The 19,624-nt window shown below is 44.7% G+C and overlaps 1 protein-coding gene across 2 annotated transcripts in view; it reads right to left on the bottom strand.

Moving 5' to 3' along the window:
* The window catches only part of MCM3AP (minichromosome maintenance complex component 3 associated protein), a 72,105-nt gene that overhangs the window by 33,904 nt on the left and 18,577 nt on the right, over positions 1-19,624 (bottom strand). The window contains exons 8-15 of one of the 2 annotated variants that reach the window (XM_005311342.5): positions 14,515-14,712; positions 14,004-14,272; positions 11,723-11,885; positions 10,772-10,932; positions 6,147-6,388; positions 5,074-5,264; positions 3,813-3,913; positions 1,850-1,981 (exon numbers count right to left, since the gene is read on the bottom strand). In XM_005311342.5, coding sequence (XP_005311399.2) covers positions 1,850-1,981; positions 3,813-3,913; positions 5,074-5,264; positions 6,147-6,388; positions 10,772-10,932; positions 11,723-11,885; positions 14,004-14,272; positions 14,515-14,712 — 1,457 coding nt within the window. The remainder of the gene's footprint in view (positions 1-1,849; positions 1,982-3,812; positions 3,914-5,073; positions 5,265-6,146; positions 6,389-10,771; positions 10,933-11,722; positions 11,886-14,003; positions 14,273-14,514; positions 14,713-19,624) is intronic. The other variant, XM_005311343.5, reaches the window with a different exon arrangement.

Raw genomic sequence — 19,624 nt, 5'->3', positions numbered from 1 at the left:
TTCACCCCCTAGAAGCCAGAAGGGAGGAGGAAGTGGCAGGACTAGGGCCCAGTTTCACACTCAGAAGTTTTGGGGTGACAGTGGTATGTGGGGGCACATGAGAACTCCTGCTGCATATCCACCCAGTGTTCTACAGGCAGGAGACACATGATACATGGGACAAGGAGAAACTGCTCTGTAATGTTTTAAGAATGCTGTATGTTGGTTTCTTTATGGGAATGCTTATTATATGAATATATAAAACAAAATCATTAAGAGGTAACTGTAGATACATAAATAAATAAATAAATAAATAAATAAATAAATGGAGATATCCTATCTCCTAGAACTGGATGACCTTTCAAGGTCCCTTCAAGTCCAGCCCCCTGCCTTCACTAGCAGGACCAAGTACTGATTTTGCCCCAGATCCTTAAGTGGCACCCTCAAGGATTGAACTCACAACCCTGGGTTTAGCAGGCCAATGCTCAAACCACTGAGCTATCCCTCCAGAAAAGGAGTGCCAGAACATCCCTAGGTACTTGGCAAAACCTTTGCTCTGTTATTTGTTCCAAGGGTGGAAAGATACAATTACTCTCAGACTATCTGCTACATGGCAGACAAAGAGCTAACTCAATGCTGTGAAGTTTTACACATCTCCAGGAAGGAAGACCATTGCCAGAGTTTAACAGACAAGACAGTGAATCTACTGCTGGAAGTCTATCTGCAACCTCCTGCCTCAGCAAGATGCCCGGGGTCCCAGGTCAAATAAAGGGACTTTGAAATAGATAAAAGACTGCTTGCGAATTCAGGGGGAGACACTGACTGAGGCTCAGACTGAGAGGTGGAGGCTACAGGAGTGCAGACTGTGTTGCTTTGTCCTGCCCTAAGGCTGGAGGGGGGCGGGTGTGTGTGTGAGTCTGGGACAAGTGGGACCACCTAAACTTTCAAGGAAGGTTTAGGTAAGATAATATGTAGATAGGCCTTTTGTTCTTTTAACCCCATCCTCTGTTTATTTCATTCCCATGGATAAATAATACTAAAAAAAAAGCTATTCTCTGTCGCTGCATTTTCATAGTGGTCACAGGCTCCCACCGCAAAGTCAACAGCAGGTGCCAAACACTGCTGGACCTGCTGAGGGAACACAGCTGGTGAGCAGGGGTACTGTGACCTGTGGACCCAGTCTAAGATTGGGGTAAAGGGCAGGGTTCCCTGCTTAGCTCTGTCACTTGGAAGGAAGGAACTAGTGAGGGGACAAGGGTAGAGCTCACCCTGTGCCGTGGCAGCCATATTCTTCACTTTGGGTGTCGTTATTAAGTATCGCTCTGATTCAATCAGTTTTAAAAAGAGATAGAATAAAACAATATTTTTTTAAAAGATCTTTTTACAATTTACAGCTAAAATATATTAGAGAAGAGTTAAATAAAGAAGAGAAAAGACACACACTCCTAGGTAAATTTAAACTTTTTAACAGAAAGAAGCCATCTGACTGATGACTATCCTGGGACTTGATTCATGCTGACGACCTCAAAGTAAGGGTGACTTCTAGGGACGTAAAAGGTTAACCAGTAAGCATTAGGTTTACCTGTTAACCAAAGTTAACCTGTGTCGGGCTGCCGGGCGGTACCCCAGCCCCAGCCATGCCGCACCGGACCCCAGCCCTGGCCGCATTGGCCCCAATCCCCCCACTACCTCAGTTAACGGTTAACTGGTTAAATGAAATAATTTTAATCATTTAACAGTTAACTTTTTTAACCAATATTTCCATCCCTAGTGAGTACACCCATTACCAGTTCATTGAACCATCCAGTCCCTCAAGTTTTCACCTGCTGATCTTCCATTTACTACATCTGTAAGAAACGAGACTACTCACTTCTCTTCTTCTGCTCTGCGTTTTTCCTCTTTGACTCGCTCTCTTTCTGCACGGACTACATCTGCTGCAACTTGCCTGAGAAGCTCCATCATTACTTCGGTCAAGAGTTCCTCTACGGTGGCATCAGAGGTACTGCATGAAGAAAGGCAGTGGTTTTGTGTTTTTCTTTTCCTTTAACGACACACTCCAGCTCAGACCCATTTTTGTTTCCTAAATCTATTTAAATCAGACATATCAAACACTGATTTGATAGCAAAGACGACTACCCACTCAATAGAAAGGATGAATGGGTTGACTGCCCATCCAGGACCACTGATGCAACTCACTGATCAAAATTCTTGGCACTCAGCTTGTCAGATACATTCCTGGCTACTGCATATCAGATCCAATTTATAACTTGCCAGCCCACAATTACAAGGGTGGGAAGAAGTAAGGACTAGTGGATTTTCTGTAATAAAATGACCATTTATGGTAAGAAAATCTCTTTCTTTCACCCTTAGGGATCTCATTATAGAGAAGCTGAAGTTCTGCTTTAATTAGGGTTGAGTCACTGTTTACAAGACAATGATTGTAAGTGCTCTAAAACCCACATGCTTGTCTTGAATTATGTTGTGCCTCATTAAAATACAGGGCAGGGTTAGTGCTCCAAATTTTGGAATCATTTGAGCAAGGGATTCCTGTGATACAGCTATGACCCTAATAGGTCTACACTACGGGAGGCGGGGGGTCGACCTAAGATATGCAACTTCAGCTACGAAAATGTAATCAAGTTCACTATTCCAACATGGACTGACCCAAACAGACCAACCCAAAAGTGAAATGTGCATGTGCAGCAAGACTAGCGCTCTGTTTGCAGGCCGGCTGGTGACCCAGTAAGTGGGTGGCTAACACGGACATGGTCTGGCCACTGAACCTGAGCTCTGGCACAGCCACCGAGGGGACAGCCCTCCCCTAGATAACAACACTGAGCAGCGTCAGGGATCATTCAAACATGGTTTTTGAAAACCTAGTTTGATGAATAGAACTTTGATGAAGACCTGGGTTTCCAAAAAGTGTAGTTCTTCTGTGATTCCTCAACAAATAAGGACTCATCAAAGGGACCTTTGCTCGCTGGGAAGCACTGACAGAACAGAACTGTAAGGGGGGTGGGGGAAGCTGGGCATCTTCCCTGCCAACAACCTATTTTGGGGGGAGAGTAGTGGGCACCACAGTTCCCCTTCAGCCAGACTGCGGCCACAGGGGTGAGAGATAGTGCCTGCTAAGTTACTGATTTGCCTTGGGGTTGCAGCTTGGACCCCTCCAAACGTCTTTCCCTACTTCCCACGGTTCTCAGCGACCGTGGGGCAGTAGAAAGGAGGCCGAGAAGAGAAAGAAGGGAAGGAGTGCTGAAGAATTCCCCAACGCCCACAGCATTCCCTATCAGATCAAAGCAGAACCAGCACACTGAGCTACTTCTGTGGCAATAGAAAGAGCAGACTGGAGCTGAAACACAGTCGCCTGGATTATGTAGGAAAGTTGTTTGGCAACCGAGAATTTTGATCACTGTGATGCCTCTGTTGCCCTGGATGGATGGATGGAGTTAACCCAATAGTCCTTTCCAGACTAGTGGACTGACTGCATATGGTTTTCACTCGGCCTAATCACTTGGACCATAGAACTATCACGGCCTACAGTCTGGAAGGACTATCAAGATGCTTTATTTTTAAACATACACACAAGATACATTTCAGGAGAGAAAGTGTCATTTTAAGCATGGGGAGAGGACCAATACTGGCCCTATCAATCCTGACATTATCAACTTTAAATAAAAATAAAATGAAAATATCCTGCCACTTGGACACCTCCCCCTCCCCAATATAAATGACAGTTTGCCATCTTCAGCTAATTGGTAGTAAGGCAAAGTGACACCTAGATGGTGACAGGCCCCTAAAATGTCAATAACAGTAATAATAATTGCCTGTACCACATAGCTGCAGTCACGTAAGCTGCTCCTGTCTTGCCGATTTCTCTGCACTCTCCTTTGAGAACTTCATGCACCAGGCCTTCCAACACTTCTGCAATGTCCTACAAAGATACATACAGGAGGAAATACTGAGAATGAGTGTTTGATATTTATACAGCATTGCACACAGGTGTCATTTGGGAGAAGGAATCTTTAGAACTGGTGACTGTATGTGGCTGGCAGTTAGAAAACCTCTCTTCTTACTTGTAAACAGAGCAAACAATCTGGAAGTCGAAACAATATGGAACCCCACTATGCCATTTCCCCCCGTCACTATCAAACTAACAGAAGTGTAAAACATTAACCCCACCCAAAAAGAAAAGCAACTCCTGAATTAAACCTGCAAAAGAGCATAAAACATCATTGATTTTTCGTAATATCTCAAATGTAATATTTTTATGTATGACAAATTTTTCTCCAAGGGGTACAGTTTCAATGGTTAATATTAATAAAACGAATCTAATTTAATTAAATAGCTACGTTCATTTCAATGGACTCGTCTTACCCGTCACTGAAATGCAGCCACATCTGAGGTGGAACACAGCAGCAATAGCATTATATCATGCAGCTTTACACAACAGTTTAGGATACTCATTGAAGAATGCCACCAAATCTAATTAAAACTGCAGGAAGAAGTGAGGGCACATAGCACAGAATCACCCAAATTGGTATGTGTCCATGACTCACAGTCAACACCCCTACTCTTGCGAAAAGGACCTCTGTTTTAGGTCTCATCTAGAAGATGACACACTGCTATTCTGGGGACTAGTTTAGTACTTGATTCACTAAAAAAAAAGTGCCACTTGCTGAATCACAATCAGTAGTTTTTGCATCATCGTAAGTTTTCATTCGAGGTCTCCCATCTAAACACTGACCATAGGCAATCTTGCTTAGCCTGAGAGTTTTGACAAGGTCAGAGTAGTAGGTGACATTTTCTGCATGGCTCATCAGATATTCGGCTCCCATTAATAACTGGAACCAAGTTTCCCCAAATGCCACAATGAAACTGTACCCGTTTCCCTTTGCTTATGAAAGTTTGGGATAACAATTACCTGGAGCAGGTGACTTTCTCTGGTCTCTATTATCTTAATACAAAGATTCAGAAACAGGAAAGAAATTGTCTAACTCCAGTATTGACAATTATGTAACAAAAGGGCAACTGAAGTAATATTCAATACGCCTTTCTCCAGAGCTTGTGGTTTCTAGGAGCAAGGTCTCTTACCGGGTCTGCGTACACAGGCCGAGGTTTTGAAGGGGGAAGCTCAGGCTGCTCTATCGGCTGAAAGGGGAAGTGTGCTGCAGGAGGCAATGGTGCTGGAGGACGAGGTAACAGTGAAGGCAAAGGCTGAGCTGGAGGCTGGACTTGTAGCCCTGTCCCTTCAGAATCCAAACCTTTCTCTTCTATCCTTCCTTCTGTAGGAAAACATCCCGCCATTAACAAAAACAAAACAGCAGCAGTCTGCATCACTTTTAACTGACCGAAGTCATTCTCTTCAAAAGTTGGCGCGTTTGATAAATCGCATTAAGTCATAAAAACGAGCTCTTCTGAAGGCTCGGTGCACTGTAATTAACAGTAGATATTCTAGTTTGCATCACATTACACACTGTATTGAGAATTTATTTACGATACAAGGACTATTTGAAGGACTAAGAAGGAATGAGCTTGGCACTTACACGTGCACACTTCCTTCTCTTACACACACAGCCCGGTTTAAGTGGTTATGGTTAATCAATGTGATATTTTTGTATTTGGTCTGTCTGATACAGCAAAAGCGTAAACCCAAAATATTTACTCATTTTAGAACTGGGCAAATAATTGTAACATTTATTTAACAAACTGGGCCTCATTTCCTCTTTGCAACGTGTCTGCAAGTTCATTACATTCTTGAACCAATTCTCAGTTTATAAATCATTCACAAGCATTTTGCTGCACATGTTCAGGATTCAAGGGTCTACTTTTGTTGGTTAGTTTCTGACTGGAAACAAGGTATGGTTTCTGTGAAACTTTTTAGAATCAAGTTTCACTACAAACACTCATGGTGGGGAGCTCAAAAATTGATTTCCATTAATACATTTGCTGTTTTGATGACACTTTTGCCACAAAGCTTGTTTGCTAGAATACATGGGGAAAGCAGCCACTGAAGCAAGTTGTGGTTTCTATTTCATTGAACGTCCATGAAAAATTCACACAGTTTTAACCCAAGTAAATTGGGAAAAACCAACAAAACAAAATTTGACGAGACCTGAGGCCTCTGAGCAGCAGTTCAGAGGCTGGCTACGTCCACCTGCTCTTACCTGTCACATTCACACTGGCTTTCTGGATGCTGCTGGCTGGCTCCCCAGGAGTGCTCCCTCCTGTGTACTTGTTCTGCCCATTGAAGCTACATACAGGTACATGGCGAGTTACTGGAGGTAATGCTCCTCCATTTACAATTTCTCCAATGGATGCAGTTAGCTTCTGCTTAACAAACAATGACTTTCTTGGTTTGGGCAATCCTTCAGACTCCAGGAAAGCTAAGCGATTCAGCTCCACATAACTAGTGAAAAAAACAAACAAGCAGACAATCAATGTTGTGACAGCTGGAGCCTGTACAAATCCTGGAGGACACAGGGAATGACGTAAAACATTCAGATTTATTATTGTACTTTTCTTCACCCACCTGATTTTATAATTGTTAAAAAAATACAATTAACTTCACTGAAGATTTCTGTTTTGTTTCACTAAAAAAGCTTAAAATATGACAGTGGATGATAAACATAAAACAACAAGTGGTTTTGATGAAAGCCTTCCACACTCAGTACTCCTGGGGGGATTCTGTGCCACTGCACATGCGCAGAATTCATGTCCCCCACAGATTTCTTTGCTTCCCTGCAGAAAAATAACTTTTTGACAGGGAAGCAAAGAGCAGTCACATACTACTCCCTAGCAGCACAAGTACATTGTTTCAGGCACCCAGAGCAGCCGTCAGAGAGATAAATCACTGCGGGGCTGAAGACACCCCAGCCAGTGGTGGCTCCTACCCTGAGCCAGGATCAGCTACTAGTCCTGGCTGGGCTGAAGGTAGGAGAGGACGGGAATTCCTCTTCCTCTGCAAGGAGTGGCTGGGGCTGTGTCAGACCCACCCCAGAAACCTCCCCCAGCTGCAGGAAGCTCAGCATCCTCCCCTGCTTCCTGCCCCCATCGCACCTCAGCTGTGCAGGGGAGGGGTAACTGTACGGGAAGCTGCTCCCCCAGCCACTCAACCCTCATGCATCCGGACCTCCCATATCCAGACACCCTTGCCAAGCCTCACCCGGTACATCCAGAACCCCGCTAGCCATCCAAACCCAGACCCCAACCCCACTGAACCTCAACCCCTGCACCCAGACCCCCTGCCTCTGGACCCCCACCCCTGCACCCCCACTGAGCCTCCACATCCAGACCTCCATGACACTGACCAACTAGCTGCACCCAGACCCCCCAACCCACCAGCACCCAGACCCCTCTGCTGAGCCCCAAGCACCTTCACCTGAAAGCCCCTACAGAATCCCATTGCCCCTGCACCTGAAACTCCCCCAAACGAGCCTCTGTGCATCCAGATCCCCCCACCCCTAGGCCACCCACTGAGCTGCCTGCACCCAGACTGTCCCACACAGAATCTTCTCATCCCACACTTGGATCCCCCCTCATTGAGCCCTTCCACACTTGGATCCTGACTAGCTGAGCCTGCCTGCCCCACACCTGGTGTGCCTGGTGCAGAGGGGCAGGGCCCTAGGATGTTTGAGGGGCAGACCCAGGCCTTCTTCTGTGTCAGGGTTGGGTGCAGCCTCACCGCTGAGTCCGTGTCCCAGGGGTGGAAGGGCTGCAGGGTGATCTCCCACCTTTGTGCAGCCAGTGGCCTGTGCTCCCCACTGCCATGCTGGAGCCTCTGCATTTATTTAGTGACAAATAAAACTTGCAGAATTTTGCAGAATTTTAAAATATTGTGCACAGAATTTTTTATTTTTTGGTGCAGAATGCCCTCAGGAGTAGTCTCAGAATATAAAAGCACTTTTTGCAGTTCTTAGATATTGACTGCAAATTCACTTCTCCCATTGGAGGGGTCCTAGCCTCAGAAAAGTCTAAAAAAGAAAAGGCAACTTTTCCACTGGGCTGTGTACCTAACACAGTGCCTTTCATTACACTACATGCCATACGGCATGCCCTTCCCCTACTGCAGCCCAAAGAGGTCTTTAAAATGAAAAAAGCATATACAGTACCGTGTCCCCTATCCAAGCGCTAGCTCAGTGAAACCAGGGCTCAGATGAGGCAGGGTAACACCAGGTTGGCCACCCAGAACCCCCTCTCTCCCCCGCCCTTTTTTTTGTTTTTGTTTTTTGAGATTGCCATCTTACTTGCCAGAATCTCAGCTTACTTTAAAAAACAAAACCCTAGTTCTCATGGCCTTGTCTATACTACAAAAGTTGCACTAGTGTAACTAAATCAATTTTAAATTGATCTAGTTAAACTGGTGCAAACCTGCAATGTAGATGTGTTTAAAACTTAATTCAGTAATTTACTGAAGCAAGCTAAACCACATTAAAACACTCATTTAGATCCTTCTATTTTTGCTATATAACCTCCAGATTTAAGGCAGAACTCGCTCCCACCTGGCCCAACTCTCAGCAGATCAGCCAGCAGAGGTACTGAACAGCAGTGAAAAGTGCTCCCTCCAACCGCTGAGCATGCTGCCTTCACAGCACAAGGTGCTACAAAAGATGAACTTCACATACATAGATTTATAAAACGAATGCACTCTAGGGTTATGTAGTTAACGCCCCAATGTCCCTATATGAAGGGTGGGATTTCCCAAAGTGCTCAGCATTGGCTTAATTCATTTTCCATTTACGTCAATGGTAAAACAGCCCCGACTTCAACGGCAGCAGCAGGGCCAACATTAAACACTCTGGAAAGTCCCACCTTACATCCTAGCCTGTTTTCTGAAGGTTTCTAATGACACAAATAGTGTGTTTTGGTTATTAGGAACATCAAGCACAGAATGTAACAGTGACTGGATAGGTTTCAGAGTAGCAGCCGTGTTAGTCCTTATCAGCAAAAAGAACAGGAGTCCTTGTGGCACCTTAGAGACTAACACATTTATTTGAGCAGAAGCTTTCGTGGACTACAGCCCACTTCTTCGGATGCATAGAATGGAACACACAGAAAGAAGATATTTATACATACAGAGAACATGAAAAGGTGAAAGTAGCCATACCAACTGTAAGAGGCTAATTAATTAAGAGACGCTATTAGCAGCAGGGGAGAAAAACTTTTGAAGTGATAATCAAGATGGCCCATTTCGGACAGTTTCATGTTCTCTGTACGTATAAATATCTTCTTACTGTGTTCCATTCTATGCATCTGATGAAGTGGGCTGTAGCCCACGAAAGCTAATGCTCAAATAAATTTGTTAGTCTCTAAGGCCTGGTCTACACTAACCCCCCAAATCGAACTAAGGTACGCAACTTAAGCTACATGAATAACGTAGCTGAAGTCGACGTACCTTAGTTCGAACTTACCGCGGTCCAGACGCGGCAGGCAGGCTCCCCTGTCGACTCTGCATACTCCTCTCGCCGAGCAGGATTACCGGAGTCGACAGCGAGCACTTCTGGGTTCGATTTATCGCATCCAGACAAGACGCGATAAATCGAACCCAGAAGTTCGATTGCCTGCCGCCGAACCAACACGTAAGTATAGACAAGCCCTAAGGTGCCACAAGTGACTGGATAGTTATTTCATTTAGAGCTGCAAGTCACCTTCAATAGGGTTACCACATTGGAGCCCCTGAAAAAGAGGACACTCCAAGGGACCCCGGCCCCGCTCCAACGCCGCCCCTTCCCCGCCCCAACTCCGCCCCCTCCCTGAACACTTCGCCCCCCCCGCTCCTCCCCCTCTCCTGCTTCCCGCAAATCAAATGTTCGCGGGAAGCCTGAAACAGGCAGGCAGCAGGTAAGCTGGGGCTGGGGCTAGGGCTGGGGGGGGCGCGAGGAGACATGGCCCAGTTTGGCACCTCCGGCCGAGCGGCTCCCTCTGGCGGCCGGCCAAGAGGCTCTGGCCCCAATGGCTCCGGCCCGGCTCGGTTCCGGCCGCCAGCCGAGCACGCCCAGCCCCAGTCGCTCTGGCTCGGCTCGGGCCCCGGTTCCGGCCAGCGGCCAAGCACCCCCGGCCCTGGTCGCTCTGGCTTGGCTCGGGCCCTGGTTCCGGCCACCGGCCAAGCACCCCCGGCCCAGCCCCGGCCAGCAGCCAAGCACCCCTGGCCCCACCGGCCCTGGCCCTGTGGCGCTGCCCGGCGGCATCCCAGCTCGCAGCCGCCTCCTCCCGGGCTCCAGCGGCTGCTGCGCTGGGGAGAGCGGCGGGAGCCGGGAAAGTTGAACCCCGGGGAGGAGGCGTCCCCTTACCATGCCTCCCTATTTTCCCAGACATGTTCGGCTTTCTGGAAATTCCTCCCGGACGGGGATTTGAGGACCAAAAAGCAGGACATGTCCGGGAAAATCCGGACGTATGGTAACTCTACCTTCAATTCATGCAGCTGAGGTTGAGAGACAATCTTCTGCATATTTTACTAACCACCACTGGTAGTAATGTGACAAAATAGTCTGCCTTGTTAGCTCTAGCATCACTGGAAGGGATAGATTTCACGGCCAGAAGGGACTACACTGTGATCAGCTTGTCTGATCTCTTGTATAATAAAGGCTACAAAACTTCCTCCAAAATAATTCCTTTTGAAATAGAACAGATCTTTAAAAAAAATCCAGTCTTGATTTAGCTCGTGTCTCTTTCCTGTTGCCAAGCTGCAGCTCTCATCTTGGATCAAAGATGTGTTTGTACAGCAGCGAGCACAAGAGGACCCTGAACCAAGTTTTTGGGCATTAACAAAAATACAAACTCTCCTTGCTCTTACCCATCGGACACACTCAAGCCATAATAACTTATAAAATCAGAGGCTTCTTCGCAGTCTCTGAACAGTAGCATGCGAACCAAGTTATCCAGAGGAAAGACAGTGGATCTCTGAGTGTTCACAGTGTAGGCAATATTGAGAGACTTGAGAGCATCTCTGCGTATCTGGAAAAAAAAAAAAAAAAAAGGCCAAATAGCTGTTAAACTTCTGGAAGACCTCATAAAATATGTATTAGAGAGAGCTGCTCTTCACACCTAGAAAATTAGGAGGGCACTGTCAATAGGAAAATCAGTTTTGAAAAATTATACATTACAATCACCTTCAATCATTCAAGTGGAAAGAACTGTTTATATTTAAATTTTCTTTTCATTTTTTGCATTGTTTGCTTTTTAGCTTTTACTCATTGTGGACAGTGAACCACGCCTGGCCCCTTACAAGTGTTTTCTTTTGTTTCTCATGCACTAGCACAAGTGCCTCAGGGTTTCCAACACTGGAGCACAGACATTTCCCAAAACAAGTCAAGGGCTGTCTCTTTGTTCTCTGCTTGTATTGCGCCTAGCACAATGGGGCCTGGTCCATGACCTGGACTTCTAGGCACTATGACAGTACAAATAATAAGAATAAATGAGACCCCAAAATAAAAAAAAGAACACCCTGAAAATATGTTCCATATTTTGCATATTTTGTGGGATGTAAGAATATCAAATTTTAAAACGGTTATGCACTCACTCTGAAAGCAAATCCTGTATTTTAATGCTTTTTCTATTTTGCATTGTGGTGGAAAGGCATTTTGTTTGTTTCCTTTCTAAATCTGAGGTTTTTCTTAAAGAATACAGCAGGCAGAACTATTAGGGTTTAATAGATATGCATTGGGCTTGGTGGTCTTTGAATCAACCCCGGCCCACACTGTATTATTAGATACTGGTACAGAACACACAAACTCCTTTTGCTTACCTGGTTGAAGTAACAGTGTAAGAGACAGGCATTCAGATAGGAAGCTGCTCGCACCAACTTGAAAAACCTCACAAAATTATTGCTGTTTAATGCAGCAAAGGCTTGAACTGCAAATCTGACCTCAGCTGAGTTTCGGACAGCAGGTTGAAACTGCTGCACTTCTCTGGTGAGACAAGAAAGATGGGAGTTTTTTCATCAAAACTTTAATGCCCTTAGCTCAACAGCGATCTCTGTGAATGTATTTTTAAAAATGGCCACTTTTAAAACACTCACACAATTAAAGATAGTCTTGATAGCATAACTCTAATGCATATAAATTAAATTAATAGCAGTATCCTTTCATCATTTATACTCTTATGTAATAGTTCAATTAGCATTAACATAATGGTATTGTTGTTATGGCTGGGGAAGCTCATTCATTATAAAATGTATGTATTTGGACACTTCCTGAAAAAAGAATCCCATGACTAAAGTTTTGTGCTTTTCTCAGCCCAAAAGGTGAGTTTTGAGTTACTTGCACATGGGGGGGGGAAGGGAAGAAAGGTAGTATTGAAGCACTTAAGGAAATTTAATATTTTTCTGATGCATTTAAAATAGGGCTGTTTATTTCAGTAATTCAATATTCAAAAAGACATTTATTCAAATGTTTATATTCAACGGTTAGGTATTTTTTGGGTGAGGAAGATGACTTTAGTAAATTCCATTCACTCAGTTTGGGATTGGTTAAAAACGAGTTTTTCTTTTTACTAAAATAAGCTAACACTTTACGACATACTGCAGGAAAAATGGCTGAAGTTTGAAATTTGTCCCATAAATAGTCCTTAATGAAAGAAAGTGAAGGTTTGAGAGGGTTGGGGTGAAAATGAATATGTTTTAGGCAACTGAAAAATAAAAGTTCTGAGCATCTTCACTGAGCATCTGCAGAGTAAGGAAGCCCTGCCCCTTTTATGACATCACTGCAAATTTCCCCCATCCACCCTGCACTGGGGTGGTCATGATGCACGAGGCTTGCATTAGAACACACACAATCTCCACACCTTACCCACAACCAGTGCCTTAACACAGCAAAAACGCAGATTAAAAACCTTGCAGAGAGACAGCAGTTTTAGGGTTTCTCTGTAATTTTTGTTCCATTCTGTGATATTCGGCAAATACTAAGCTTACATGTAAAAATCTATAGTTTTCATTGGCAATGATACAGCCATCACAATATAAATCAATGTGATGTTGACCTGCTAACCCAGACATACAGAAAACTACTTCCAGTCCAACTGATCCCAGGAAAGGTATGAATGTGACCAACGTTCCCTCTAATTTTTTCTATCCATGTGCGGAATAAATTTTATGTGCCGCAATATCGAGGTAATGTGTGGATGTGTGCCACCAGTAGAAACCAAAAACCTAGATATAATATACTTTTTTTTAAAGTTACCATAGGAGAATTACTCCAGCCAGGACAAGTTAGGCATTTTAGAACTCACTACTCAAAGAATTAAATTTAAGCATAAGAAAGAAATAAAATTATGAAATGCACAGACCAGTCAAAAAACTAAAATAACACACTTTGAAAGAGTAAAATTACAGAGAATATACGTGCATTGCAGGACGTACCAAGAAGTAACAACAACAATGCAAGTATGTGCTGGGAAGTGAGTGTGAAAGAGGCAGAGAGCGAGCAAGCGTGTGTGTATTCGTTCAGACTGCAGCAGCCACCAGCAGCTCCCTCTAACTCCTGAGCGCTGTCCCCCCACCCCCTTCTGCAGAGATGGGGTACACGGGCGGGGGGGTTGGGGAGGAGAGACCCTGACATCAGCGCCCCCCCACCCCTTGTCCTCCTGCACAACAAGCAGCTGGCCAGAGGCTCCAAGGCTGAGGGAAGGAGAAGCGCGGCAGCAGGGGGAACAGGCACCTGAACACAAGTCGCCGGATGTGCGCAGCACCTGACTGACTCTTGTGCGAGTGCACAACCCTGAAAGTGACCCTCACCCACTACATTTGCCTCAGTGAGAGGAAAACCAAAAACCTAATGGGAATGATTCAAATGCTAAAAAGATTAGCGCATAAACAGCTTCTTTCTTCTCCGCTCTCTCAAAAGTTAAGTTACAGGAAATGAAATGCAAAAACTGACTATATAATAATGTAACATCTCCATGATGACAATTTGTATTTTTGAAAACGTAACAGTAAAGCCTTCACCTAAGATCTTCTACATAGGAATTCTCTATTATGGAAATGTTCCGGAGGCAGAAGATGAGGCAAGTGTGACAAGCTGACAATTCACCTGAGAATATCCCCCTTGTTGAGATTCAGCAACACATTGTAGCCTCTGAACTCTGCTTCACTCTTGCAGTAAATACCCTTATTAGCCAGGTCCTGGTACATCTCCTTCAGGCTCTGCAAGCATTTAGTCATGTTCTCATTGTTGATCTTGGCATCAAAAGAGGACATGGGCTCCTCACACAAGTGGTGGGCACAATGAATATGAAAACGAGTGCACTTCTCAATCAAGGATACTGTTAGAGGGTCACAGAGATGTTGTTGGGTTATATCCTGGCCAAAAAGAAAAACAAAACATTTGTAAATTTAGCAATAGTTACAAACCTAGCCAAATAAATAAGTCATTTTGAATTCCAGCTGGAATTCATATTTTATATTGTTCACACAAGCATTCTAGACAAAACTCTTTGATTTTGAAAAGATGAGTCTCTTTTCTACTTTTTGTTTAATTTTTCAACTGCCACAAGTGTATTTTGGATTCTAGCTGTCAAGCGGGTCCAAGTGCCAAGGGTTACCTTTCTTATTCCACGTGTCCTATTCCATACAAAGTCATACCACTCTCGGTAATTCCCTTCCCCTTGGTCCATGATTTGGGTAACTAAATAGTCCATGGTCATGCACAACACCTCTGAAGGTCTCAGTTCATGGGGCAAAGGCTCCTCCTGGTCTGCCGAAGACCTGCTGTATTCCTTTATTGCAGCTGCATGGTTTACCTGAGAGAGCAGGAAGAAAGCAATCAAAGAAACACAGAGTGTATATTAAAATCCTGAGTATTAAGTTGACTGTGTTAACATAACCATTGCCAAATATCTAATTTCAGAACAGAGTAGGCTACTGAAAAAGAGTTTGACATTGTCCACACTAATGGCCAAACCACTATCAACCCTTGCTGTGGAGAACAGTATCTTTTACTTAAGTATGGACACATTGGGTCAGAACAATGGTCCATCTAGCCCAGTATCCTGTCTCAGATAGTGACCACTGCCAGGTGCCCCAGAAGAAATGATCAGAACAGGGCAATTTAGAGTGATCCATCCCAACATCCAGTCCCAGCTTGTGTCAGTCAGAGGTTTAGGGATACACAGAGCACGGGGCTGTGTCCCTGACCATCTTGGCTAATAGCCATTGATGGACCTAATCTCCATGAATGTATCTAATTCTTTTTTGAACCCAGCTGTACTTTTGTCATTCACAGCATCCTCTGGCAATGAGTTCCACAGGTTGACTGTACATTGTGAGAAGTAATACTTCCCCTTTTGTTTGTTTTAAACCTGCTGCCTATTAATTTCATTGGGTGACCCCTAGTTCATTGAAGGGATAAGTAAACACTTCCCCATTCACTTCCTCATACCATTCATGATTTTAAGAGACCTCTATTATATGCCCCCCCAGTCATCTCTTTTCTAAGTTGAACAGTCTAAGTCTTTTTAAACTCTCTTCCCATAGAAGCTGTTCCATACCCCTAATCTTTTTGGTTGTCCTTCTCTGCACATTTTCCAATTCCAATGTATGTTTTTTGAGATCAGGTAACCAGAACTGCAGAGAGTATTCCAGGTGTGGGTGTTGCATGGATTTATATAGCAGCATTAGGATATTTTCTGTTGCATTACCTATCCCTTTCCTAATGGTTCCTAACATTTGGTTAGCTTTTTTGACTGCCACTAAACATTGAGTGGATGTTTTCAGAGAACTAGCCACAATGACTCCAAGATCTCTTTCTTGAGTGGTAACAGCTAATTTAGACCCCATCGTTTTGTATGCACAGTTGGGATTATGTTTCCCAACGTGCATTACATTGCATTTATCAATATTGAATTTCATCCAGCAGTTTGGGGCCCAGTCTCCCAGTTTAGTGAGATCCCTTTGTAATTCTGTGCAGTCTGCTTTGGCCTTAACTATCTTGGGTAATTTTGTATTACCTGCTAATTTTGCCACCTCAATGTGCACCCCCTTTTCTAGAGCATCTCTGAATATGTTGAACAGCACAGATCCCAATACAGGCTCTTGAGGGACACCATTATTTACCTCTCTCCATGGGGAGAGATTAATAAGACTGAGACTTTTCAGCTTGGAATAGAGACGGCTAAGGGGAGATATGATTGAGGTCTATAAAATCATGACTGGTGTAGAGAAAATAGATAAGGAAGTGTTGTTTACTATTTCTCATAATACAAGAATTAGGGGTCACCAAATGAAATTAATAGGCAGTAGGTTTAAAACAAATAAAAGGAAGTATTTCTTCATACAACGCACAGTCAACCAGTGGAACTCCTTGCCAGAGGATGTTGTGAAGGCCAAGACCACAACAGAGTTCAAAAAAGAACTATATAAATTCATGGAGGATAGGTCCATCAATGGTTATTAGCCAGGATGGGCAAGAATGGTGTCCCTCGCCTTTGTTTGCCAGAAGCTGGGAATGAGCGACAGGGGAAGGATCACTTGATGATTACCTGTTGTGTTCATTCCCTCTGGGGCACCTGGCACAGGCCACTGTCGGAGGACAGGATACTGGGCTAGATGGATCTTTGGTCTGACCCAGTCAGGCCATTCTTATGTTCTTATATAGTGCAACTCCTGTACCAGACTGACCTACTGTGTCAGTCCTATACATTTTGTACACTGGTACACCTCTACCCCGATCTAACGCGACCCGATATAACACGAATTCAGATATATGCAGTAAAGCAGCGCTCCAGGGGGGCGGGACTGCGCACTCCGGTGGATCAAAGCAAGTTCAATATAACGCGGTTTCACCTATAATGCGGTAAGATTTCTTGGCTCCTGAGGACAGCGTTATATCGAGGTAGAGGTGTATTACCATGTGCCATTAATTAGCCTCATTCCACCAAGTTTTCGTAATGCCTATTAAATCAATATCTCCATTTAATGCTGGCACTGCAGTTCACCCAGCTTAGTGTTTGTATATTATACCAGTTGTCCCCCATCTGTCATTTCTGCAGGCAGTGCCATAACTACTGACTCGATGGTATTTAATTTATTGATATAAAGCAGGGGTCTCAAACACGCGGCCCGCGATTTTCTGTGGCCCGCGAGCCCCTCGCAGCCCCCTCCGCCTCCAGTGTTTACCAGAGCAGCGGCCGGACGTGCACCAGGAGCAGGGCATGCTCTCTGCCTGCCTGCCCTGCGCAGCTCCGGGAAGAGGCTGGAACATGGGGAAGGGGGGGCGGAGGGGCTGTGTGTGGCTGTTACTTCAAGCAGCACCCCCAGCAGCTCCCATTGGCCCTGATCCCTTGCTGTACCCCTCACCCCTCCTGCACCCCACACCCCAACTCCCTGCCCTGAGCCTCTACCACACCCCTCCTGTACCCCCTGGGGGCAGGGAGGGGGCAGAGTTGGGGTGGAGATTTTGGGGAAGGGTTGGAATGGGGACAGGGAAGGAGTGGGAAGAGGCCGGGCAGGGGCAGGGCCTCATGGAAGGGGTGGAGTGGGGGCGGAGGTGTCAGTAATGCGGCCCTCGGGCCAATGTACTAGTCCTCATGTGGCCCTCATGGTCATTTGAGTTTGAGACCCCTGATATAAAGGCTTTTGTATGGTCCCCACCACTATAGTATTTGAGCACTTTGCAAATGATAATGGCTAATTCTCACAGCACCCCTGTGAGGTTGGGCAGTGCTATTGTACCTCTGTTTTAATGGTGGGGAACAGAGGCACAGAGAAACTAAGTGACTTGTCCATGGTCATACAAGGAGTCTGTGGCAGAACCAGGAACAGAACTGTGATCTTTTGAGTCCCAGTCTAGTGCGTGAACCACAAACCATCTTTCCTCCTAAAATATCCAGAGTGGCTTCAGTCAAGCTAAAGCACTTCTCTTTGTTGCCCGAAGAGGAGGCTGCAGTGCTAACATGGTGAGCAAGAACTGTTTTGAGAAGGGAGAAATTCATCCCCAAATCAGCAGGGTGTCTTGTCAAGTACATCAGGAACAAGTAGCATTCATCCCAGAATGAAATGGTGTATAAAAGCCCTGCTCTCCTGAGACTCTCACATGTGTGTCTTGGGCAGATTCAGTGGGATGAATGAGCTCTTGCTTACACCACAGACAAGACAAAGCGGCTGTATTTGGACTACAGGAATAAAAACGGATCAGGATGTATTATAACCAAATGCACAAATACAAAGTAGGGGATAACTGGCTTGGCAGCAGCACTGCTGAGAAGAATCTGGGAGTTGTGGTGGCTCACAACCTCCACATGAGTCAGCAGTGGGATGCTATTGCAAAAAAAGCAAATGCAATTTAAGGTTGCATTAACAGAGGCACAGCATGCAAGTCACGGGAGGTGCAGTGCTCGTTAGGCCTCAGCTGGAGAAATGTGTCTAATTTTGGTCAGCAATGTATAGAAAGGACGTAGAGAAGCTGGAAAGGATCCAGAGGTGAGTGACAAAGAAGATCAAAGGTATAGAATGCAAAGTCTGAAGGAACACGTGAAAAGATGGGAGTTGCCTTACCAAGTGGGCGGGGGGGGAGAGGGGTCAGTGCTAATGAGGCCAATTCAATCAGTGTGGATGTGGCCTAATCCCAACAGTTGACAAGAAGGGGTGAGTATCAACAGAGGGAAAATTACTTTTTGTAGTGACCCAGCCCCGCCCAATCTTTATTCAGGCCTAATTTGATGGTGTCCAGTTTGCAAATTAATTCCAGATCTGCAGTTTCTCGTTGAAGTCTGTTTTTGAAGTTTTTTTGTTGAAGAATGGCCACTTTTAAGTCTGTTATTGAGTGTCTAGGGCAGTGGTTCTCAAACTTTTGTACTGGTGACCCCTTTCACATAGCAAGCCTCTGAGTGCGACCCCCCCCTTAAAAATTAAAAACACTTTTTAATATATTTAACACCTCTATAAATGCTGGATGCAAAGCGGGGCTTAGGGTGGAGGCTGACAGCTCGCGAGCCCCCGTGTAATAACCTCGTGACCCCCCGAGGGGTCCCAAACCCCAGTTTGAGAACCCCTGGTCTAGGGAGACTGAAGTGCTCTCCTACTGGTTTTTGAATGATACAATTAACACTGTAACATTTTGAATGTTACAATTAGCACTGACCCCCCACTTGGTAAGGCAACTCCCATCTTTTCATGTGTTGTATAATTATACCTGCGCCTACTGTATTTTCCACTCCATGCATCTGATGCAGTGGGTTTTAGCCCACGAAAGCTTATGCCCAAATAAATTTGTTAGTCTTTAAGGTGACTCAAGGACTCCTCGTTGTTTTTGTTGATACAGACTAACACAGCTACCCCTCTGAAACCTGAAGGAACACGGTATGTTTAGTTTGGAAAAGAGGAGATTAACAGAGGACATTAGAGCAGTCTTCAAATACTTGAAAGGCTGCCATAAAAAAAGATGGACAAAATTTGTTCTCTCCTCCCAGAGACTAGAAAAAGAGGCAATAGGTTCAAACTACAGCATAGCAGATGGAGATATATTTATGATATGAATATGGCATAACTAAGATATGTTTTATGCAAGATGGGTCATGTGAGATATCATTGGAAAGGTTATTTATGTACTGACTATGATTATCCTATTTGTATGGATGTATCATTTCTGTATCTGAAGTTAGGAATATTGACTATGTAACAATTATAACTGTGATTGCACCTGGAAAACACCCACCA

The sequence above is a fragment of the Chrysemys picta genome, chromosome 11, assembly GCF_011386835.1.
Source record: "Chrysemys picta bellii isolate R12L10 chromosome 11, ASM1138683v2, whole genome shotgun sequence".
Taxonomy (NCBI): Eukaryota; Metazoa; Chordata; order Testudines; family Emydidae; genus Chrysemys; species Chrysemys picta.
Note: the sequence above shows the minus strand (reverse complement) of the source record. Positions and strands in the feature narration are given on the sequence as shown.